General features: G+C 40.9%; 1 protein-coding gene and 1 non-coding gene across 3 annotated transcripts in view; one reads left to right on the forward strand and one right to left on the reverse strand.

Moving 5' to 3' along the window:
• Positions 1–2,770: 2,770 nt before the first annotated feature.
• TRNAN-GUU (transfer RNA asparagine (anticodon GUU)) lies at positions 2,771–2,844 on the reverse strand. Its single transcript has one exon. It is a non-coding gene; the product is annotated as a tRNA-Asn (tRNA).
• Positions 2,845–21,603: 18,759 nt separating this feature from the next.
• PDE7B (phosphodiesterase 7B) overlaps positions 21,604–26,087 on the forward strand; it is a 201,462-nt gene continuing 196,978 nt past the window's right edge. Inside the window, exons 1-2 of one of the 2 annotated variants that reach the window (XM_054162628.1) lie at positions 21,604–21,737; positions 21,886–22,000. In XM_054162628.1, coding sequence (XP_054018603.1) covers positions 21,980–22,000 — 21 coding nt within the window. In that variant the 5' untranslated portion in view covers positions 21,604–21,737; positions 21,886–21,979. Of the gene's footprint in view, positions 21,738–21,855; positions 22,001–26,087 lie in introns of those variants that run through there. The other variant, XM_054162629.1, reaches the window with a different exon arrangement.

Consider the following 26,087-nt stretch of genomic DNA (forward strand, 5'->3'; position numbering starts at 1 on the left):
TGGTTTTTTTTCATAAGCTTTTTTGCCAAGAATAGTCTGTTGATAAATTACAAAGAAAAAGGAATGTGTGGTAAGCAGTGCAGTAAGCACTAGGATGCAGAATGATATAAAAGGGATTGTCATTACCACAAGAAAACCAACAGGATCTTCTCTCTGTGACCTTGGTGCTCCCATTGAAGAGAGCAAGAATACAGTTACTTCTCTATGCATCCATATTCTCTCTATATCAGAGCCAGCAGTTCTCCAAGATGTGTTCTTACACTGTGGGGTTATTAGGACAATGTGATAACTCCTACACACACCCTTTGCCTACGTTCTGCATATAATTTTAATGGCTTAGGCTTTACATTTAACTAAATTGTGGTTATTGCAACAGCCTTTGGCTCTTTATAAAGGATGTCACAGATTCCCTTCACTTGTCACTTAACTAAAAGGAAGGCTGGATTAATCAAATCTTTACAGAGTAACACTAAAGAAAATAACTGCTGCTTAAGCTTTATTTACCGTGTAAAAGTCAACCTGAAGAGATGTCTTCTGACAAAAATCTTACTGTAAAACTAAAAAAGCCACCCAAAACCTCTTTTTAAAAATCACTTTTTTTTTTATTTTCCCAAGGCTGAACTGAATTGAAAAAAAAAAAATGAAAAAAAAAAATTCATGCTTGAGAAACCAATTGTTAAATCATGACATTGCCCACACACGCCTTTGATTTTGCTCTTGCAGATCAGGGAAGGAAACAGCATTCCAAAGAAAACTTCAGGGAAGTTTCTTTAACTCACAGGCAAGCAGCAAATCATTGCTACTTATGAGCACAGAGAACACTGTTTTCGGGGTGTATCAAAATACATACCCACTCCTATTTCCCCCCCAGCCTCTTTGACCTTATTACTCTCTACAGCTACCTGAAGGGAAGTTGTAGACAGACAGATGTTGGTCTCTTCTCCCAGGTGGCCAGTACCAGGACAAGAGGACACAGTCTCAGGCTGCACCAGGGGAGGTTCAGGCTAGATGTTAGGAAAAAGTTCTATACAGAAAGAGTGATTGCCCATTGGAATGGGCTGCCTGGGGAGGTGGTGGAGTCGCCATCATTGGAGGTTTTCAGGAGAAGACTTGATGGGGTGCTTGGTGCCATGGGTTAGTTGTTTAGGTGGTGTTGGATTGGTTGATGGGTTGGACGTGATGATCTTGAAGGTCTCTTCCAACCTGGTTTATTCTATGTATTCTATGTATTCTATTCTTTGGAAACTTCCAGAAGGAGGCAGTAGCGGGTGAGTTGAGGAGAACCTCAGTACATTGGGCTCAGTGTTCTACTGACCTTCTACTGTGCTCTGCTGATCAGATACTGTGAGTGGCCTCAGGAGGAGGGAAATCTGTAGGCCTGTTTGGGAGAACTAGAAAAGAAAGGGATTCCTTTTGAAACTAGGGGAAGGACTGAGCAAGGTTTTTTGTTGGAGCATGTCAAGGAAGATTCCTCTAACTGCTGAGTACATTCATTGATAGGCCTACTGATGTAAAATCCCTGGAAGGAATGTGATACATAAAGTGCATATCCACTCAGAGGGACCCATAGTGACAAAATCAGATCTGCGCAGTTAATTTTTGCTCCCATCAGTTTCCCATTCTGTCATCTTGTTCTTGATAAAGTCCTATATGTTTGATCTCAAACATCTGTGGTTCAATGTAAACCCAAGTGATTGTAAGACTTTTTTTATACATTTCATACATAAGTTATATCAGTACCACTGAAACGGAAAATGTCTGAAGTATCTTCCTGGCTGCTCTCATTTAAGGCAGTTTTGACGCAAATTGCATCAACTTGCCTTCATTTCACTCTGTCTCACATTTCCTTCCTTTATGCTCTCATTTAACATTCGTTCCCATCTCTTTCCCTGTACTCCATCCAGAGAAGTCAGGTGTCTCATATCCTGTTCTCTGACCAGTGGTTAGTCTGCATGACCTCTACCACTCTTGATTACTGTAATGAAAGTTTTTAATAATTACCATCATCCTGTTCTGTTTTTCCAGAGAAGTAGCCACTTTAGTGAGTTTCAGATTCATAAAACATGTGTAACACTAGCAAAACCTGAAATACTTCCTCTCTCTTGCTTAATGCTTGTATACATCGCCTAATAAATCAGTAGCTTTCTCCAATGGTCCTGAATAAACTTACAGCTGAGCTGATGGAAATTACTCAGCTCAACTGAGCATGTCAGCCGAAATGAAGTGTGTCTTACCATCAGAATGGTTCACACTTTCACTGACCTGATGTATAAGGAATTTCTCTGTGCCTTGCAGCCTCCTAATTTCATGAGCACCTCTGTTTTACTTAATGGATATATTCAGTAAAGTGTTCAACAGCAAAAGAATTAATAAGGTGCTGAAACTGCATGCCTCCTATACTTTTTCAAATGCTTCCTTAACTACTAATTGTTTAATAAATCTTAATCCTCTCAGAAAGCTCACAGTGCAATAAGAGAATGCAGTAGGGAAGTGCAAGAGGAAATTTCTGCTTGTTACTGGCATTTTGTGAGCCATGGACCAAGAGCGTACAGAGATAGGTGCTGAGCAAACACAGGTTAAATACATGACCTTCATTTTGAGACACTGAGCAGACTTAGAATACATAGAATACATAGAATAAACCAGGTTGGAGAGATCTTCAAGATCATCGCGTCCAACCCATCAACCAATCCAACCCACCTAATCACCTAACCATGGCAAAACACTACAAAGCCCAGTGCCAGAGAACAGTCTGGACTGGGGAAGGACTCGTCCCTGGGTGGGCTTGAACCACCAACCTTTCGGTTAACAGCCGAACGCGCTGACCCATTGCGCCACAGAGACACACTTCATGATGTTCATAATGCTAATGGGATATGCTTTTGTTTTAAAACTATTTTTCACTATTTTAGTACAATATAGACAAAAAAAAAAGCAACTCAGTTCCAATCTTCCGCTATTACTAGTACACACTGATTGTAGTTATTGATATGGCCAACAGTTCTTTCTGCAAAAGACAGTTGTCTATAGCAACGTGGATGCATGGTCTACAAAAACTTCATTGATTCCCCATCTGCATCCTACCTCTCTGGAAGACAGCAGCTCCTGCCCATCTGTGGCTAGCACCATCATTCAGAACAGCAGCCACTCACTATATAAGCAATTATACGGTGATGTTCAAATATCAAAGTGGCTTTATGACTTACCACAGTAAGCCAGAAGTCCCAGTACAGACGTCACACACAGATCTTGTCTACCTGGACACATTTCTGTGATTCTCAAGTCTAAGCTGACTCATCCAGCAGCAGCACAAAACATGGGCAAAACCACTGTGGACAGTCTGACATCTGTGTTGACACGGTCTAGCACACATGACAGCATTCCCTTTCCAAACTGAGGGTGTTTGTAAATTCCTTTTTCCTCTTGATCTGGAGTTAGGGAGAACCAGCAAATATTGTGTCTGTTAGAGAAGAAGACAGAAAGCACCATGATTGGCAAACTGATGATTTGGAAACCTTGTCTTTTTTTCTTGAGAGACTTCCAGGAAATGTTTGTATAGCAGAAGATAGCTCTCATTTCAGAGCTATACAGAGCTCAAAGACATCTGACTGTCCACTTTTTCCCACCATACTTTGCTATTTTTCCTAGAATTCCTTTTCACTCAAATCCATTTCTTATAGAAGTCTAAATGTGAAGGTGGAAAGGCAGTTAGAATGTGATACAGATAAATGTATGCCATAGGCCCCAGAGGACTTGCCCAGTGTCCCACCAGTTAGTCTACAATGCATGGGAAGCCTGGGGAAGCACCATAGCATTCAAAGAAAGAGAATCAAGGAATGGTATGAATAGATACCTCTGGTAAGAGTGGGGGAAAAGCAGCATGGTAGCTGACAAGGAGGGATCTTCCTGTAGTCGTGTAAAGGACAAATTCAAGCTCTAGGATGAATGCAACACACAAACCAGATTTTGCTTCCTCTGCCTACTGCTTGCTCTTAGTGCTCCTTTCCTTTGTCTATTTACTACAATAAGCAAAGACACTGTTGTTCTCCCAGAACAGCAACTACATAAGAGATTCATTGTATGAAATGCCACTAAAAAGTTAAAGTACAATACAGGAACACAACTTCTGATACAGGGATGGTGGTGAACCCTAGGCAGGTTTGTTTGTTTCTACAACTTTTTAATGAGGTAGAGATGAATGACTTGCAGCAAACCTCAAAATTCAACATGACTTGTTGGACACATCCTTGTTATTTGTAATACTGTATCCAAGTTCAGCAAGACAAGTCTCTTGGGCTTTTTTATGTTTGGACAGAAGATACTTTCTCAGGAGATTTCAAGTGCTTCCACACCCAGTCACAGTGGAAAATCTTTCTCATAACTTTTCAGTCCTAACAAATAATAAACATGAACTGCCTGGTTGTGCTTCACATTGTGACTAAAATGTAAGGCCCTGAGTCAGAATTCCTACTTTTGATACTAACACAATCTTCCACCGTCTGCTCTAATGTTAGTATTTCACCCAGGATCACTTCTATTCCTTAATACTAGCTCAGACAATAAATTAAATTTCTTATGCCTCCATCAATGTTTATCTGGCAATTACAAATGAATCAAAGCAAGGCAGCAGGGAAAAGAGTAGGTGCAGATGAAGATGTTGTCATGCAAACTACAACAGCCTCTTGTTTAAAGGAATTGCTCCTCCAAGACAGTGTCAAATATTTTCAAAGGATATTTGGTTTTGAAATAATTCACAGAATCAACCAGGTTGGAAGAGACCTCCAAGATCATCAAGTCCAGCTGATCACCCAACCCTAACTAATCAACTAGACCATGGCACTAAGTGCCTCATCCAGTCTTTTCTTAAACACCTCCCAGGGACATTGACCCCACCACCTCCCTGGGCAGCCCATTCCACAGGGCTATCACTATTTCTGTGAAGAACTTTTTCTAAGAGCAAACCTAAACTTCCCCCCACACATCTTGAGACTATGTCCTCTCATTCTGTCACTGGTTGCCTGGGAGAAGAGACCAATCCCCACCCAGCTACAACCACCCTTCAGGCAGTTGTAGACAGCAATAAGGTTTTCCCTGAGCCTCCTGTTCTTCAGGCTAAAAAATTCTCTTTAAGTGTGTGCGAGCTTTGTGAGAAATGATCCTGCTGTTCTCAGACCTTGAAATACCGGGGACAGGCTGGTGTACCTGACTGAAAAAGAAACAGGCAGTCTTTCACAAAACAATGTTTCCACAGGGCAACTAACCAGTGTAAAAAGCAACAGGTGCCTAACCGGATGATGCCAAATATTGACACTTTGAGCAAGAGTAAGAAATACATGGATGTTTGTGTTTGTGTGCCTGTGAGTGTACAGAGCTGTGTAGGTAGAGATTCTTCCTCTCTACTCCAATCTTGTCAGACCATCACCTGGAGTACTGTGTTCATCTCTGAGGCCTTCCGCATCAGAAAGACATGGATGTGCTAAAGCCGGTCCGTAGGAGAGCTATGAAGATGATCGGGGGCTGAAGCACCTCCCTTATGTGAACAGGCTGAGAGAGTTTGGGTTGTTTAGCCTGGAAAAGAGACGGCTTCAAGAAGACCTTATTTTGGCCATCCCAGGAAAAATGGGGAGGGACTCTAAATCAGGGAGTGTAATGATAAGACAAGGAACAATGGTAATAAACTGAAACAGTGAAGATTTAGACTAGCTATAAGGAAAAAAATCTTTACTGTGAAGGTGGCAAGGCACTGAAACAGATTGCCCAAAGTGGTTCTGGGTGCCCCCTCCCCAGAAGTGTTCAAGGCCAGGTGGAATGAGACTTTGAGCAACCTCATCAACTGGAAGATGTCCCTGCCCATTGCAGGGAGGTTGGAACTAGATGATCTTTAAGGTCCCTACCAAGCCAAACCACTCTATAATTTTGTGAGTCTGAAATGAGACTTCAGAAATAAAAATCACTGTTCATGTTAAGAGGTCAATCACATTGATTAGACCAAACTGTGTTTCACAATCCTGATCAGATAACTGGATATCTCAGTGTCTGAATGGTCTGTAATGCTGATGTTGTTTTAACAAGGAATCGGCTATCAAATCCCTCCTGATCCTCATTGTGTAGTTGAGTTAATCTCTGGGCATCATTGAATTCATCTCCTTCTATGTGTTAGTGCTTTCTTTTGCCTTTAATCTGGGTCATGTTTAGCCTGTTTATACATCGCAGGGATGAGATATTTTGCCTTTAGGATTTAAAGTTAAACACACTAGAAAGATTTACAACTATATAAAAAATTCTCTCTTCTTAATGCATTTTGTTGGTGAAATTTTCTCTTTTCTACTGATTTTTGGGTTTTAGCAGTTTCCATATATGTGAGGTTTGCCCTTATTACAGGCTGTTTTTTTCTGTGGTACTGCATGATCTTAGTCATCACAGAAAAGTATCACTTAGATAAAGGGCAATTGCACTTCAGCGTGAATAAGTAGGGTTCTTTAAGCATGACAGCTGCAATTCCTAACATTGATTCTGTGTTTTCTCTTAGCTACACAATTACTTGGGGTGCCAAATGTGAACCAAAGTGTAGAAACACGGGACATGTAGCAATACCTGACAGTTGTATAGAACAGACATTACTTTTAATAGCCTTTATTTAGCTACTACTTTAATATGTATTTATTGACCTTTGGGAAATGGATTCAATACCCTGCTTAGCTTTACCATGTATGCTTCCAATTAGTTATTCCAGTATAACAGTCAGAAAAACATATTTCCATGTGTTTAGCAAACCTTGTGATTCTGAAAATTAAATTCAGACAGAAGGACCATGAAATACAGAAATCAGGGACAGCTACACTGCACATGACTATGCCTTGTGAGCATCTGGGAAGGGAACTGTATTTATTAAGAGTGCAAAGCAGGGACTCCAAGTGCCTGGTGTGCAGGATGGAACTCCAGGGGTCAAAGGAAAAGAGTTCTGTGCATAGAACAAACCTGTGTGTGCAATAGAAGAGTGGGTCAGACACAGTGACAGGGAGAGCTGAGGTCCCATTTGATGACATTTAAAATTCAGCCTAAATCACACCAAAGGACAGCCCTTAACTCCAAAATCTTGTGGGCTCTTGGCAGCTATGTCCTGTCTTTAATGACATTCAGTGGAAGGATGCCACAGTAACTTTGTAATCATTGGTGCTCTAAAAAATGCCTCTGCTAGTTAACAGAAATATTCATATTGTCAGATCAATGTGTTACTCCTGTAATTGTTATTCAACCTTTGTATAATCAGAAGTTTATACTGAATGCATAATGTACTGCATATAGTGTGTCCCCCCACAAAGTATGTTTGCTATCTCTTATACCTAATGCCAGACACTGCCCTTAAGTTATTTGAGTTTACTGTTCCAATGTCCTGACAGAAATATCCACTGATATTTCTACATGAACAAATGGGAAAGATGGATCTTAAGGTTTATAGCATTTTATTGAAAAGGAGCCAACTTTCAAGTCATCACTTACATGTGTTTTCAAGTCTGGAATACATGTATAAATAAAACATGAAACATAAATAAAATCTAAGCATTAAGTAAGCTAATCTGTGCCTACAGAAGGCCATGGACACACAAAGCCAAGTATTTTCATATGCAGTCCCCCATAATTTCCATTAACCTAGGTTCCTATATATCCTGAGGTTCAAATCATCATTCTGCATTGATGCATGGAATAGATGGAGTAAGATTGCTGGAGAAGACACTGCTCTTGGAGGTCACTACTGTGAGGAAGGCAGCCTCCAGGTCATAGGCGGCATGAGGAACTAAGGGAATGATGACTTCCATCCCCCAACTTCATCTGTTGCCTACAAAGCTTAATGTCTGTGAAGATGTGGATCAGAGATGCTTGGAATTAGAGGCATGGAAAAGGAGGAAGGCAGCTAACAGAAAATGAATGCTTTGTCCTCTGTCAATGTTGCCAAAGCAAGCTGCTTCAAAATGTCAACTGTATTCTGTAATTTACAAAATTGCAGATCTTTGACAGAACATCAAAGCAACCTGTATTTGTCCTTAATGGGTCTGCCTTCATAAGAGGAGCTGAGCATGTGTCTGTTGTGTTTTACATATCTGTTTTGCCTGTTTATCAAGATAAAGAAAATGTGAAAATTAGCATGATCAAAATTGTCTCCACTAATAACACTGAATGTATTCTCCATAAGTATATCACCATGAAGTACACCATAAAGTCCATGACAGTGCATGGTGACCTCCCACTGACTTCAATCAAACAAAAATCTTTGATACATTTCCACTGTCTTCATGACTCTTACCTATCTTACCTAGCATTCACAGCTTGAGCATTTGAATTAATTCATACCTCTTTCAACCTATTCTTTTAAAAAGTTTATCCTTATGATTCCTTTGAAGTTCAAATTGCATAGAAAACCACTTCAAATCATTACTGTTCTTTTAAAGCAACCAATCTACTACTGGATAAATATTAATTGACGCTACCTTGCTACTTATGTTTTCACTTTGCAGACTGTTTTACATGTATGTGACGGTAGAGTAACTAAGGATGGTTTTGTGTAAGGTGCCAAGGAAATGCAATTTTGTCACCTCAAAAATGTGTCTCTTCTGTCAATAGAAGTTATGCTTTTACTTGCATTTCATACAGCATAATACTGAGATGATTTAAACAACACAGGTTAAAGCAGAATCATAGAATTGTAGAATGGTTCAGGTTGGAATGGTCCTGAGAGATCTTCTACTCCAATTCCCCTTCAGGGATGCCTCTCAACTAGACTTGGTTGCCCAAGGCCTCACCAAATCTGACTTTGAACACCTCCAGAGAGGGAGCATTCACAACCATTCTGGGCAAACTATTCCACGGTCTCACCACCCTTATAATGAAAAACTTCTTCCTACAATCTAGTCTAAACCTACTCTCCCTCAGCTTAAAACCTTTCCCTAGTCTTGTCGCTAGGTACCCTTATGAAAAGCCCCTCTCTCCACTTCCTGTAGTCTTTCTTCAGGTATAGGAAGGCAGCTTAAAAGGTCCCCCCAGAGTCTTTTCTTTTCTAGGCTGAACAACCCAAACTCCCTCAAAAATAAAAAAAAATAAATTAAATGGTGAATAATTAAGGCTCAGACCTTGCAGTCTGGAAGAGATTAACACTTGAGACCTTGTATGTTTGTAAGAGAATTTGTCACTTTTGCTTAGCTTGGGAGTATTTATCTCTTTCATCTAAACATGGTACTTTTATCACTATATTGGTTAATTTTAAGTAGTGAAACAAATAATGAAATGCCTAAAGCTTTTTGTGAGTTAGAATTGCCACTCTGTGTAGTTTACAGTGTTGGGGAGGGCCATTAGCCATGGCAACGGTGCTTTACACTGTACATTTACACTCCTTTCATTCTTTCTGATAAGTACATACTGCAGAGGAATGATTTCTGTTCAGTTCTGTATATTAAATATATATCATAAAATAAGTATAACTTTCTTGAGTAGGAGCCCATTTAACATTTGCAGGCTCTGTGGGAATCCCAAAATACAGGAGTGATGCAGAGAGATGAGGAATAACATAGGTGGATAGCTATACAACTAACTGACCAAATCATCAATCATAGAATCATAGAATCAATAAGGTTGGGAAATACCTCAGATATCATCAAGTCCAACCTATCACCCAACATCTCATGACTAACTAAACCATGGCACCAAGTGCCACGTCCAATCCTCTTTTGAACACCTCCAGGGACAGTGACTCCACCACCTCCCTGGGCAGCCCATTCCAATGGCAAACAACTCTCTCTGTGAAGAACTTTTTCCTCACCTCAAGGCTAAACTTCCCCTGGAGCAGCTTGAGACTGTGTCCCCTTGTTCTGGTGTTGGTTGCCTGGGAGAAGAGACCAACCCCCTCCTGCCTACAACCTCATTTCAGGTAGCTGTAGAGAGCAATAAGGTCTCCCCTAAGCCTCTTCTTCTCCAGCCTAAACAACCCCAGCTCCCTCAGCCTCTTCTCATAGGGCTTATGCTCCAGACCCCTCACCAGCCTCATTGCCATTCTCTGGAAATGTTCAAGAGTCTCAATGTCCTTCTTAAATTGAAGGGCCCAGAAGTGGACACAGTACTCAAGGTGTGGCTTAACCAGTGCTGAGTACAGGGGCAGAATGACATAGAATAGAATAGAATAGAATAGAATAGAATAGAATAGAATAGAATAGAATAGAATAGACCAGACCAGGTTGGAAGAGACCTTCGAGATCATCATATCCAAGACATCATCCAACAGCATCTAATCAACTAAACCATGGCACCAAGCACCCCATCAAGTCTTCTCCTAAACACCTCCAGTGATGGCGACTCCACCACCTCCTTGGGCAGCCCATTCCAATGGCCACTCTCTCTATGAAAAATTTCTTACAATCAAGTCCTTCAGAACCCAAAATTTTATAGAGGGCAGGGGAAAAATGAACAAACAAACAAAAACCAAGAAACAATCAAACAAATAAACAAACCACAAAAAAGCCTAAACACCAAACCCAGAGAAAAAAGCAAGAATTCAGCTCTTAGTACTGTATGGATGTTGAAAATCTAGGAATTATGCATGGTTTTCCTCAGAATTTTTCAAGAGAACATTTCCCTCTGTGTATCTGTGTAAAACATTGATGCAGTACAACTTTTTAAATATTTAGAACGAAGTTTTTCACTGGTAAGAATCATACCATCATTTTTCCTAACTCTCCCTACTTGTTTGCCATAGAATATAAGATACTCAATTGAGCAAACAAGGACATTTTCTTTCTTGCAATACTTTTTCCCTTCTCCAGTTTCACTGCTTCATACACTAACATTTCTGACAGTATTCTTAACCCTTCAATAGAGAATTGCATCTAGTTTGCTTTTCTGTTTTTTCAACTTGCATTGTGATATAGAAAAACATTCCTTCTGGTTTCTCTCTTCTTTTTTTCAACTGTCTTCACTACCAGAAATATCATCAAACAATCCACTGGCTGAAAAGAAGTAGAGAAACAAAACTGGACCTGAGGAAATTTTTTTTCACAGACAGAGTGGTCAGGCATTGGAATGTGCTGCCCAGGGATGTGGTTGAGTCACCAACACTAGATGTGTTTAAAGGTTGTTTGGATGTGGTGTTTGGGGATACGGTTTAGGGGTGAACCTTGCAGAGTAGGGTTATTGGTTAGACTTGGTGGTCCTGAGGGTCTTTTCCAACCTGAATGTTTCTGTGGTTCTGTGAAAACAAACAAATAAAAAAATACTTGCACAAATTAAGGCTGGATGAATTTGGGGAAGTAGCAGCAGCAGTAGTATTAAAAAGACAGTTTTGGATTTGCTGCTCTTGCTGCTTTTTATGACTGAAAAATTTCTCTCATTATGTTTGGATTTCAGAGAGAATTTGTGCCGCCTACCTACGATTGGTCAGAGTGAAGGGAAGAAGTACTCAGACCTGGCCAAAATAAAAGAAAGTTTTTCATCTTTCAAGTGAGGCAAAACACTAAACTTTTACCTTTCTGAATTTGCCTGGGTTTGAAATCAATTGCCATATGAGGAAGCAAACAAATGTTTTTGCGTATGGTCTGATCACTAAAACAAATATGAGTCATTCACAACGATGTTTTCTCACCCTGCTTTTTCAACACCTGGGAACTGTGTGTCAGCTTCTTCATTCCAGATAGTGTAGACCTTTGTGCCTATATTTGCAGTAGCAGCACAACCTATACTTCTGTCAGTATGGCTCTACTCTGAGTTTGGGGGATTTATCGTTGCTCTGTGCACTAATGGCCAGGAAACCATCGTAATGGTCTGCCCAGGGCAATGATGGAATCACCTTCCCTGAGGATGTTCAAGCAATGTGTGGACCTGGCACTTAGGGACATTGCTTATTGTTGACCCTGCTGTGCTGGGTCAGAGGTTGACCTGGATGACCTTTGAGGTCTCTTTCAACGAGATACATTCTGTGATTCTGTAGTAAACACAATATTTGTGTTTGTAGTTATTTTTTTTCAATTCAGGAGTCATGTCTCATGAGATTTAAGGTCCACACTATATTCTAGATGCCCTAAGTTAATGGACATTCAAAACCCTCTCCCTGATGCTTTCATCATCCTATATGATGTCTTTATCCAAAGCAGTTTATGTGAGGTAATCCACAGAGAAGGAATTATTTCCATAGTCTTTCAGCACAAAAAAAAAAATCCATTTATTAGGGGTATTTGTAATCACTACTGTAGAAGTCTATAAAAGTATACAGAAGTCCATGGAATTGAATGGGGAGCTTTCTATGAAAAAATCTAGTCATAGAATATTACTCTACACCATCCTCCTGGAGAATCTGGCTGCACATGGCTTGAATGGCTGGATGTTTTCCCTGTGTCAAAAAATGGCTGGATGGTCAAGCCCAAAGAGTAGTGGCAAATGGAGTTAAATCCAGTTGGTGGCCGATCACAAATGGTGTTTCCCAGGGCTCAGTATTTAGGGCAATTCTCTAGAATATATCAACTATCTGGATGAGGGGGTTGAGAGAACCCTCAGAATGTTTACAGAAGAAGCTGGGAGGGAGTGCTGATCTGCTGGAGGATAGGAAGGCACTACAGAAGATTTGGACATGCTGGATCGATGGGCTGAGGCAAATTGTGAGAGGTTCAATGCGGCCAAATGCCAGGTCCTGCTCCTGGATCACAACAACCCTATGCAAAACTACAAGCTTGGGAGATCGTGGCTGGAAAGCTGCCCAGCAAAGAACTGGGACTGTTGATTGACAGCTGGCTGAACAGGAGCCAGCAGTGTGACCAGGTGGACAAGATTCCAATGTCATCCTGGCCTGTATCATGCACAGCATGACAAGCAGCACCAGGGAAGTGATTGTTCTCCTGTACTTAGCACTGGTGATGTCATGCCTGGAGTGTTGTGTTCAGTTTTGGGCCCCTCACTACAAGAATGACATGGAGGTGCTGGAGCAGGTCCAAAGAAGGGGAACAAAGCCAGTGAAGAGTCTGGAGAACACGTCTCATGAGCAGCAGCTGAGGGAAGTGAGGTTGTTTAGTCTGGAAAAGAGGAGGCTGAAGAGAAATCTTATCACTCTACAATTACCCAAAAGGAGGTTGCAGTGAAGTGGGTGTTGGTCTCTTCTCCCTAGTATCATGTGACAGGACAAGAGTAACTGGCCTCAGGTTGTACCAGGGTGGCTTTAGGTTGGATATCAAAATAAAATTCTTCACTGTAAGGGTTCTCAGAGACTGGAATAGGCTCCCCAGGGAAGTGGTTTTATCACCACCCCTGGAGGTTTTTAAAAGATGCATTGATGTGATGTTAAGGAACAGGCACTTGGCACCAAACTTCTTAGAGTTAGTTAATTGTTGGACTCAATCTTAAAGGTTATTTCTAACCAAAATTATTCTCTGATTCCACAATTAAATGATTCTAAGTGTTCTTGGATTAAAACAAACCAAGTTAAAGTTCTGGAATTCTATTCTTTTTCTATAGATTTTTAATATACTGAGCAATATAAATTTTATAGAGCAGTAATGTGATATGTTAATTTTTTATAAACCTCAAAAATAGCCTTCTATCTTGGTACTTTGTCCCTAAACTTGATAGAAAAATTATCACCAATATTGCATAAATATTTCATACCTAATTTATCTACTCTTGCTTGGGGACTCTCATGCCCTCACATCTCATACGTCATGAATTTGCTTCTTCCTTCAGTATTATACCCGCCTAACTCCTAAGAGGGTACCCTCAGGTATATGCCTGGGCACCTGTGAAATAGGAGGCTGTTCACAAATCCACAGTGCTGATCCACTGCCCAGATGCCTTTGAGTTCTCCCTTGCCAAAGAAATGTGTAAGACTAGCCCAAATTACCTGGGAATCCACTATAATAGCTGGACTTAGATCATAGCTGTTGGCCACAGGCACTTTCAAACTGAGATTCCTGAACCATATTTGAGTTGCAACAGATAAGAGAGGGACCTCTCTCCTGTGCATGTGCCCAGAGCTTTGTGCTGTCCAAGGAGAGAGAAAGCTAAAAGAAACTCAGCAATTCAGATGAGAGCAGATGCTGAATGGAAAGAAGATTGGGAACTCTGGTAGGGCACAGAGAACAGTTAGAGGAAAGTGACTTGCCAGAAACAGCTGCATTTCTACATCATATTGGAAAAGGCTTCTGGAAAGCCAGACAAAATAATGCACAGATGGGTTGAGAAAGCTGGAGAGCATTCCTGTGTTGTAGACACCTTTCTAAGGAGTAGTGTAATCTTGTTATGACAGTACTGTTCCGAATGAGATCAAGTCCAGAAGTCTAAACCATACACCAGCACACTAGATTTATGAGTCAGATAAATGATGTCTACAGTCACATCAGCAATTCGTGTCCTCCTTTGGGGACCAAGCTATGAGCAACATGATGCCTTTACCTAACTCCATGTTTGTCTGAGTCACACTGTCCTCTGAACCCTGGCCTTGGGTCATTCCAGACAATCCTGAACCCCAGCTGCTCCCCAGGCAACAACACCTGACAGTTCACAAAGGCTATCTGTAAATACACAGGAACATTGCGCAGACCCCAGCAGAAGTGAACTGTAAGGAGTCTGTTCTACAGAAAGTGCACCAAGGCTGCTTCCAGCCATTTACTGAACCTGTGTCAAGATTGAAAGCTAACAGAAAGCATTCATTTGTAAATAAACAAGTACAGGACACCCACATCTAGTCACTTACCCAGCCATCTCACATGATTCCACCTGGAGAAATCTGCCTTTAAAAGTATCCCAAAAGCAAGATATCCAATGTAATATATAAATTACGAGAGCACTATATCTGTTGTCCTGGGGTGGGATAAGCATAAACTTCCTTGGCAATATGCTTCTTTGACTGTGGTTGTTCACTCTCTCCTTCCTTTCTTTTCATGACTACAGAAGACTTAGCCTCTGCAGTAGTTCTTCGTCTTTATCATCCCATCAAAGAAAGCTGCAACAGACCTAGCAAAGGACAAGTTTCATCACAGAATCTTCAGCATCCTCAGACCTACGTGTTCATGACCTAAAGAAAAGTAGCAATACCTTTGAGAGTTACTGAAACACCTCCAATCTTGCATTTCAGAGCAATCTTTGGTTGGAGCTGAGGGATGTGGGAAGTAAGAGTCAGTCATGAACTCATTCAGCAGTGGCCACAGCTTTTAAAGGATGCATCTTTTCCCACTTCCATTCCCATGCTCTAAAATTACTATACTGCCTCATCTGTCATTATCAGCAATAAGAACAGGAACATGTGGTTCCATGCTGCATCTCTTCCTAAAAATATCCAAGGTAGAAATAAGAAGAAAACTGAAGGTACCTTTGGAAGGAGACATCTTTTTGCTTGCCTATGCACAGTGCCTACCATTCTATCACATGCAAACTTATTTTTTAGTGGCATTTGGATGAGTTTAAATTTTTAGGTTTCAGGGAGTATGTCTGAGTCTAAGGAGCCTGGTTTGAGTGAGGCAGATTAAGCAGTCTCTCTAATATCTTTTTCAAAGACTACAATGGAAGGGTTGAAGATTTGAGAAGAGGAATGCCATTCCATGGTTGGAGATAGTGTGTCATAATGTGCCACTTACGCTGACAGGGGAGAATAGCTAAAGACAAATATGAAAGTGCCTTCAGAGCTGAGGTGGGCCAATAAAAGAAGTCAAATCAATTGCTTAGCCAAGCAGGAAAGCTGTAAAGGGTAGGGTCATAAATGTGAGGGATTCCCAAATGTACTCTCAACACTGGAGAGAATGGAGTGTCTGAGTTCAGCTCAGATGTTTCCGAAAGCTGCATGATTGAAATACTCATTATTGCAAAGACTGGTGAGTCAGAAAATCCTGCTAATTGCTAACAAAAAGAGTTATGTACTCGATCTGCCTGTATCTGCAGCATATTACCCAAAAATGCCTATATTATTTGCCTTTGTATTATCATTCAGACTTTCCATACCTATTTCCTACCTGTGTTCTGCATATCCAAGCGAGATATGTGGCACAATCTCCTTCACCTTTTCCCCTCCTGAACAAGCTGTGTTATTTGGTATTACTATTCCAGTCACATAGTCACATAACTACCAAGTGTCTGTGTTATGTCAATTAAGTTGTAATTTTGATCTTGCATTGTCTTCTAGCTCCTTATATTATTTTTGATACATTTTACATCAGTATAGAGATATTTAGGCTGAGCATCATTTTGTTTGCCTTCTTCTTCTTCTTTCTTCAATGACATTTTTTAAACAATCTTGGAGTTTTCCCCTTTTTTTTCAGCTTTTTTATCTTGGCCACTGTTGAGTCGTATTCATTTGGACACTCATGTCACCATCCTGATAGGGTGGGTTAGCACATATCTGATTAGATTAGCTAATATGTACTATTTTTTGTTAGATGGAGTCCATTTCTTCCCAGCAGTCCTTCCCATCCTATCACGGAAGCACTTGGTTGTGCTGAGGAAAGCATGGTCTTCTGTGCACAGACATGCATTCTGTTTCTCATCCTTACATGCATGTACTCATCTGAGATTTTCTTTGTTTAAGTAGAAACTGCAATCGTAAGTGCTTTTAGGCTCTTCTATCTTTTCACCCAAAAAGCATCTACATCACAACAAAACACAGTAACCACTCATTTTCAGAGGGCAATGTGATTCCTGGAGGCTGAAGTAACCTCTACCTTCTTCAGGAGAGAGATACAACCTATGTAAGACTTTGTGCAGAACTTGAATGTACCACAGAAACATTCAGGTTGGAAAAGACCCTCAGGATCACCAAGTCCAACCAATAACCCTACTCTGCATAGTTCATCCCTAAACCATATTCCCAAGCACCATGTCTAAACAACCTTTAAACACATCCAGAGGCAGTGACTCAACCAGCTCCCTGGACAGCACATTCTAATGCCTGACCACTCTTGCTGTGATTTTTTTTTCCCTAAAGTCCCGTTTGAAAATCCCAGAGCACCTGGGCTCTGTTGGAGTCTCCTCCCACCCCAGGTGTGGCCACTTTGCCCTCCCTGCCCACTCCCCTTTATAACCCCCACCCAGAAAGACAGAAGCCCCAAGCTGAGCCCATCTGGGCTGAGGGATCCTCCTCCTGTCATCACTGGTGAGTACCCATGGTGCATACTGGGTGACTGGTGGGGGGACAAAGGCCGGGGGGCCTGGTGGCCCCCCGGTTAGGTAGGAAGAAGGTCTGTGGTTACTCCAACATTAGCCGTGGGTGATGGCTGGGCCTCCTCACTGGGACTGAGCTCTTCTGTGTGGTATCTTGACTGGTGAGGGTCTTGCCCCTGACTCTGGGATGGGTGTAATAATGTTGTTGGGAGAGTAGACGCTGTTTAGGCTGTCTACCACTTGGCTGCTGAGATGATTACCATTGTCTCAGTGAGGCACATGTGTTTGAATCCTACTCTTAACACTGTAAAATCTGGTGTCTAGGCTGTTGCTTTTCTCACTTCACATTAAAAAAAATAATTTACCCCTATGACTAGGTTGCAGAAGACACAGACTCTTACGGACTTTATCTGAGTGTCTTTGTAAAGCCTTATGCATCCAAGACTTATGCACCACAACACTTACTCATGAAACACAGTGTAATATTAAGAAGACTGATATTAAAACACAGAAAATGGGAAAAATGGGATTGGAATAGAGATTCAGAAATCCCTTCTCTACTCCAAAGTAGGTTCACCCTATATATCAGAACTCCTTGTGAATGATGGTTGCCCAAACATCCATTTTAAAATAGCCAGTAATAGGACACCACAGACTATCACAGCCTATCTATTTCAGTACTTCACTCTCCTAAATTTAGTTTTTCCTATGTCAAACAACTTTTCTCTGCTGCAGCTCACTTGTTCTAACCACAATGAATATGGAGAAAAATCTATTCTTTTATTCTTTGCAAATTGCCTATGTCTATACTGGTAAAAGAGCCAGAACACAGGCCTTGAGTGGTGGACCTTAATTATCTACACTCTCACATTTCTGGGTCACCACAGAGTTTGGGCATTGCCCTAACTGCTTCTTGAACACAGTTTGAGGCTTATTACCAGCTCAGACACAGCTATGTCATCGTGAAGATGCAAAAGAGTTTAAATGTCTCCAGAACAAAGAATAAACTCTAGTGTCATTTTCTTTTAGATAAATGTACCCACTATATAATTAGTAATTCTAATAAGCTCTCTTTTATTGGACTATACAATGTAAATCTCAGTCTTCCCTCACAGAGTCTAGATAATTCTCACTGGAGCCCATATCATTTTCAACTACATTCCCCAAACTTCTCCCTGAAGTAAAATTCCCACAGTGCATTACTTGGCTGCTCCCTCACGAATGCTGAGTGAAGGTGAATATGATGATGTTCTGTGTACTACAAAGAATATTCCTGTTTGTTCATTCCAAATAGCTTCAGGGAAAAAATGGAGAACTTGTGGTGTTTGGAAGAAAGGTCAGGCCACTAAGGAGGACTACAAAGTAGTGGTGAGACTATGCCAGGAGAAAATTGGAAGGGCTAAAGCCCAACTAGAAATCAATCTGGTTTCAGCTGTTAAAGATAATAAGAAATGTTTCTACAAATATATTAGGAACAAAAGGAGGACTAAGGAGAATTTCTGTCCTTTGTTGGATACTGGGAGGAAAATAGTGGTCAAGGATGAGGAAAAAGCTGAGGAAATCAACACCTTATTTGCCTCAGTTTTCAGTAGTAGGACCAGGTGTTCACTGGATACCCAGTCCCCTATGCTGGTAGATAGGGATGGGGAGCAGAATGAAGTCCCTATAGTCCGAGAGGAGGTGGTCAGTGATTTGCTGCACCACTTAGACGTACAGGAGTCCATGGGGCTGACTGGCATACATCCCAGGGTACTGAGAGAGCTGGCAGAAGTGCTCAGCAAGCCACTTTCCAGCATTTAGCAGCAGCCTGGCTAAGTGAGGAGATCCCAGTTAACTGAAGGTTAGCAAATGTGACACTCATCTACAAGGAGGGCCAGAAGGAGGATCTGGAGAACTACAGATATGTCACTCTGATCTCAGTGCCAGGGAAGGTCATAAATTGCATCATCTTGAGTGCCATTATGCAGGACAACCAGGTGATCAGGGCTAGTCAACATGGGTCCTTCTTGGCGAACTGATCGCCTTCAACAAGGTGATTTGCTTGGTGTGGGAAAGGATGTGGATATTGCGTACCTGGACTTCAGTAAATCATTTCACACTTTCCCACAGCATCCCCCTAGAGAATCTGACTGCACACTTTTCGGATGGGTGGATGCTTCACTGGATTAAAACCTGGCTGCATGGCTGGACCCAAAGAGCAGTCATGAGTGGAGTTAAATCTGTTTGGCAGACAGTCACAAGCAGTGCTCCACAGGGCCAGTTCTCTCACATATCTTTATCAACGATCTGGATAAGGGGATTGAAAGCACCCTCAGTAACTCTGCAGAAGACACTATGCTGGGAGGAAGTAAGGCTTTGCAGAGGGGCCTGGACAGGCTGGATCAACAGCCTGAGGTGTATTGTATGAGATTCAACACGGCCGAGTGCCGAGTCCTGAACCTGGGTCACAACAACCCCAGGCAATAGTTAGGGAAGAACAGCTGGAAAGCAGCCCAGCAGAGAAAGACCAGGGGGTGCTAGTTGACAGCTGGCTGAATAGGAGCCAGCAGTGCGCTCAGATAGCCAAGAATCCAACAGCATCCTGACCTGGATTATGCATAGTGTGACAAGCATCACTGGTGAGGCTGTACCTGGAGTATTGTGTTCAGTTTTTGGGCCCCTCACGACAATACATAGAACTGAAGGCTCTGGAGAAGAGGTCTTATGAAGAGCATCTGTGGGAATGGGGGTTGTTTAGTCAGCTACATAAAAAGAGGTTGTAGGGACGTCAGTGATAGTCTCTTCTCCCTAGTATCAAGTGATAGGATGAGAGAAAATGGCCTCAACTTGTACCGGGGGGGGAAGGGGGTGTTAATTGGATAATAGAAGAAGCTTCTTCACTGAAAGGGTTCTTAAAGACTGGAACAGGCTCCCTAGAGAAGTGGTTGAATTACCATCCCTGGAGGTTTTTAAAAGATGCATAAGTGTGGTGCTAAAAAACCAGCATTTATCACCAGATTTGGGAGAGTTAGGTAATGGTTGGACTAAACGATCTCAAAGGTATTTCCAACCAGAATGATGTTCTCTAAGTACAGTCAGGTGAATGTAATGAGCTCTAACTGATTTTGTAAATCTTTTACTTGTTTAATACTTTTTTATATGTTATTTCAGCATTTACAGCACCATAACCCTTTGCATTTGTGCTGAAGTTGACTACATTTGCAGTGATAGCACAGGCAGAGTTTTCAGCGAGGAAAAAAAAATCATTGCATATTTTGATCTCTCTGGAACAACACTTCAGTAGCATCATCACAGTATCACAGTATAACCAAGGTTGGAAGAGACCCCAAGGATCATAAAGTCCAACCTGTCCCAACAGACCTCACAACTAGACCATGGCACCAAGTGCCATGATCATTTGGTGGTCATGGAGAAGCTGCTAGTACTTTTCTTATTTTTGTAGTTATTTTGTGGATCATTGAGAAATTTGTTTCTCAAGAGCTGTCAATAGCACTTATATGTATCTTAAAATTAAATGTTAGACTGTTAAGACTTTTTAGGCAGGAACTGTATGTCATGAGCCAGTCTCTTTGAAAGGAATCCCTAGAAGAGAAGATAAATCAAAATTATGAAGATAACTATTATCAATGTCAGACCTGTTGTGCTGTTATGACCTCTGTTGCCCATGCTTACTGACCATGACATATGCTAGTATTTCTTTTTAAGCTTAAGTTGCATAGCTTCTCCATTGACTATGATTCAGTGATACAGGAAGCCAGACTTTGGCATTGCCTATTGTCTTTTGACATGAGCCTTGATATGTTATAAAAACCTTTACTAGTCCACAGCTAAGCTTGTAGGTGAGCACAAATAGGCTGCAATCTGCTGGTGGAAAGGGTATTTGCCCTGGGCAGCTGACCTTAATGGTGGCTGTATCAGTGACTGACAGAGTAATGAAAGAGGTTTGCTAATTTGCAATCTAACCAGCGCTGACTGATAAAGGGATGTATACAATAGTTTCAGTCTTATCTCTTTCGCCAGGTTTACACTGGCATGACACAACTGAATTTGGAGAAGCAGTTCCTGATTCACCTCAGGGCAAGAGCAGAATCGGGTCTGATTTTTGCACCAAAAGCCATACGGATAGCAGCTCTCAGTGAGAAACACATTTGGTGTATTTTACAGTACATATAAGCATATTCATAGCCTTTCCCCATTTTGTGAGGATATTTTGGATCTTTCTGGTTCCTCTATAAAATATTTCTAAGCTAAATCCAGGACAGATAAATCATGACTCTCGTTTCTTTCAAGTAGGCTTGCCTGCCTAAATCACTGCCACATTCTTCCCATAGCAGTCGTTTAAAATTAATAGCACATGCAGAGGAAAAACTAAACCCTTTGACGTCACTCCTGAAATGAGGAAACATAAACAGAGGAGGCTTCACTCCTCCGAGCTGACAGTGCGGGCGCGGATTGGTCTGCTCTCCCGCGCCTGTGGCAGTTGACAGCACCTCCCAGCCCTGCACGGCCTTCAGCTTGCTCGCACAGGCAGGCAGACTGCAGCAAGCTCCACTCTGCTCAGCTTTCCCCAGCCCTTACACTGGCAGAAAAGTGCACTCTCTTCACCAGTCTTTTTGCTTCTTAAGGTGGTTTTATTGGCTGGGTTGGGGGACTTGGGGAGGTTTTTTTTTCCTTTTTTTTTTTTTTTTAATCTTTTCTTTCCCCCCCCCCTTTTCTTTTCTTTTCTTTTTGTTTACTGTTGTTACTTAATTCTATTCCTAATCCTGGATGCAGTTACTGGATTCTGCAGTACAAGTCTTCATGAACAAGCTGCACCGCTTAGAGATTTCACAGCATTCAAAGGTCACAGAACTGCCACTATGGTTAAATGTCTTGTTTAATGGTTGAGGTATGTACAACATATCTAAAAGAGGTAACATGATTGTGGTTTTTTTTTTGAAGGGGAACTAAAATTGTGAGGGGAGGGGGAGATAATATTATTTGGTGGAAAAGATTTTTCTGGTATTGTTACTACAGCAACCGGTTTTTGAATTTCCTCCCTTTTTCTCTTTATTCAAGCTAGAGGAAAATTGTAACTTAACATGATTTAACCATTTGAGGGTGAAAGAAGATTGCAGGAAGGATTTGTTGTTGTAGTGCTTTCTGATGCCAGTGAGGCAAGTGTGATTGCTTTTTCTGTATGTTTTCCTGCTGCTCAGTGGCAGGAGAGGAGACCTGGGACTTGGCTGGCTTAGATGGGGGTAAAAGAAAGCAAAAACTTGTTTTCTCCTGAGGGGGCTGTGAGTTTGTCTGAGAGTTAGAGCAGAGAGAGAGAGAGTTGGAGATAAACAGGTCAAGCAGAAAAGAATATCGGCCTCGTTTTTAGGAGTACTTTATTTTTGTTATTTATTTATTTATTAACTGCATGCCTAGATTGCTCTACTGGTTTGGGTTCAGAAGTTCAGAATTAAAAACTAGCCTGCACTTTGACTTATAAGCAGATCTTCAGTGGGAAAGGAAGGGAAATGATCCTCTTATATCAACATCAGCTTTCAGATTTCTGTCGCTTACTTAGACAAAGAAAAGTGGAAATTTGCTTGAAAGTTGAAGTAATGCAGCCTGGCATCTGTTTGATGGCATAGAGGTTCAATTCATATTCGAGCTAATGATCTGCCTTGAGTGAGTATTGCAGCATTACAGTGAACAGTGTCTGCTGCAGGAAACGAAAGCAACTGCTAGCATAAAACTAACATTGTTTTCAGGAGTGTGATTCTAAAATACGGGAGGAGGAGCCACTTGTCAGAGCTCCTGTGTGTTGTGTGTGTTTACGAGTGGTCTGAAAAATCATTTCAGCCAACACAGCTAGTTTCTGTTGTTCCGTGGATTAATATACAGGTATGCTCAATGACTAGCAGTCTTCTGATTTTTTCCAGTGTGTGAAATTAGACTTTTTACAGCTCTGTTTGAGATGTTGCTGTAGATGCAAACCCTTTGCAATTTGAAAATCTTTTAGTTTGTTGTTTTTTTAAAAACAACATTATACCTGGAAAAAAAAACCCAACCCTCAATTTATATAACAAGGAACCGAACGTGAACACACCTAACCCCATGCAATGCACCACAAAGGGTTATAAAAATTAACTACACTAAGCTGAAGCACTCTGGCTTAAAGGACTGCAAAAATATTACCTCTGAAATGCAGAGGATGTGATATGTGCTGTGAATGGACAATTGCTATTCTGCAGTGCCTAGTGGGAAAACAAGGACTTTGTGTATTGCAAATGCATAACTGCAGCTCCTCCATTTCCTCTGCTGTATCTTTACTGATGACTGCAGAAACAAAGAGGTTTGTCACAGATAAACTCTTTACTGCCCAATCTCTCTGGAGATACTTGAGGATATTATTTTTTTTCACATCATCCAACAACCCAAAGTCAAGCTTTGTTAGTTCAACTGCTACTTTGTAATCTCCATGCCATTCTCTCCTCCCCAGCCCTCCCCAAAGTCATACTACTTGAACTGCCAGCTGTTCTCAAAAGCCTAAAGAACTGCTTCTCTAGCCCCAGATTTAGGAAGGTTAATATAGTGTTTGACAGATGACTGATTAATAAATATGACTAAGGGGAAGCCTCAGTCTGTAGGGACTGTAGCCTGTTCTGTAAAGAATAACCCTGTAATTACTTAAAGCTATCTGTTTCCAAAAGTCAGTCTGGATGACAGTTGTTTGTAATAGTTTTGTGGAATTAAATTATTCACTTATTTTGATAAACTTCTTTTTTTTAAAAAGAAAAGCTTCATTTTTACTCTCTATGATCTACATTTTGCTGCATCTGTGTTTCATGGCAACTATTGGTGATAATACTAGTACCTATGCCAACTGGACTTCACCTGAGGAAATGACACTTTTTCTACTTCAGTAAGGAAAGTTTATCTGCAAAGCTTTCTCCAAACAGTCCCAATTCAGCATCAAGAACAAAATACAGTTTAAGGTCAGCCTCTGTAGTGGATGAAATGCTTACTGACATTTGCAGTCACACTGTCTCAAAAAAAAAAATAATTCTGGATTTCAGAAGTTACATGTGATATGAATGACTGCTCATTCTGTTTATTTCCTCAGGGTGGACAAGAGTTGTCACCAGCAAGGTTCTAGTGATTCCAGCAGAGTAAAAGCATCCTCTGCTGTGTTTGATTCAAAATGCTGCAGATAACTTTTTTAAACTGTGAAAAGTTTAATTCTGTAAATGTGTTTGTGTGCATATATATATATATATGCACCATTATAAAAGCAACTGTTTCCTCCCCTTCCTTCCTGTTTATGTACGTTTCCCTTCTGAAACCTAGCCCTCTGCTTGCCCTTTCCAGATCTCTAGGTAAGTCACTGAAGCACGCTGATTTTCCAGGATCTTCCTTGCTTTTATGAAGTATAATTGAGACATTGAATCACATGTAATTCCTTTTCACTTACCCCACGGACCTTCTGCTAAGAGTTACAGCATGTTTTAATTAAAAACAGTCTGAAAATGGGTATTTTATGTCATATATAGGATTTTCCTGTGATTTTTTTCAGTTTCATAGGGGGAAAAAACCCTTCTCTTACACTGACAATTTCCTTTAAGGAGCTGTGTGAAGCAGGAATACAGCTACTAACCCAGACATCACTGTCTGACAGTGACAACTAAAACCTGATGCCTCTGTTTTGTTTTGTTTTGTGTTTTTGGTTTTTGGGTGGTTTTTTTTTTTTCATAATAAGAAATGTTTAAGACTTAACCTGTCTTGTAATCAATCCAGGTACATGCCTGAAAGCTCTTGATGCAGTTGGGTTAACAGAAAAACAAGTCGTTTGGGGCAGCCAGGAAGACACCCCCTGTAAATGAGCATTCTTAGCAGTTTACTGTTGTTCATTTGTTTTCTCTGTTTTCATGCTTGAAAATAGTATAGGGTACCACGTGTTTGTCACAGGGTGAAAGTGAAAGAGACAGCTGGGGTCCTACTGACTGCCAGAACAAAATTAATCGATTTGTAACAAATTGATACCTCAGTATTTCTCCTCCCACATCCACTTTGTGTGGAAGATAGAATTTTCTGTGTTGGAATCATAGCATTCGTTTTTCTTGTTCCTCACTGAGAGACTTGACTCAGCCTTGCAGGGACATCAGTTTTCACACTTTCAGTGAAACACTGGCTTTACATCTAGCATGAAAATTGCACTTTGTGGTCACAAGCTCTGGATGTGCAACTGGTGTTATTCAGGGGGATGCTGGGACACAGACTTTCAGTCTAAGTGTCCCAAATCAGTTCAGAAGTTGCGATGCCTTTTCTTTCTCTGACCAACACACGGTCCATCAATTTGGGCAGCTAAAGATGGAAAATGGTAGCTGAAGAGCTAGACCACAAAGGCAGGCACAGCACATGCAAGCAGATCAGAGTGGCTTTTAAATTTTTTTTCTGTGATTTCACAGTAAATGAGTAGAAAACATATATTGTGTCTTCTGATAGTAGTAGGAATTTGTCAGGTCCAGAGTGTTAGCTTTGTGTAAATACTAAAGAGATAGAACGTGTTTTTTTTTTTGTAATTGAGACCATTTATTTAGCTATTTTACAGAAATGTTAAATACAGTCAACTTCTGAAGGATTATATTTTTTTTTTTAGCAAAAAGAATTCTTCTGTACCTTCCTCAATATTTTTTTTTTCAGAGCACTTTTGCATTTTGTTTTTTACCATTATTCTTACCACAGTACCATGCCAAGGAAGTTGCATTAGAAAACAATATTTGAAGATCTGAACTTATCATTTCTGTTTTTCTGTAACAGATTGTGGAATTTAGAAGATGTATTGCTACAGTTCACAGTGCTCACATCTGGGCTAGTGATACCTATCTGTCTTAAATCCTCCAGTTTTAAAGCAGAAAATTAATAAATCCGTGCCAAATCAGATAGGAGGGAGAGCAGTTCCAGAATCCAGACACCAGTGGTAAAGCTGTAAGTGAAAACTTTGG

This window comes from Dryobates pubescens, chromosome 6 (genome assembly GCF_014839835.1).
Source record: "Dryobates pubescens isolate bDryPub1 chromosome 6, bDryPub1.pri, whole genome shotgun sequence".
NCBI classification, from domain to species: domain Eukaryota; kingdom Metazoa; phylum Chordata; class Aves; order Piciformes; family Picidae; genus Dryobates; species Dryobates pubescens.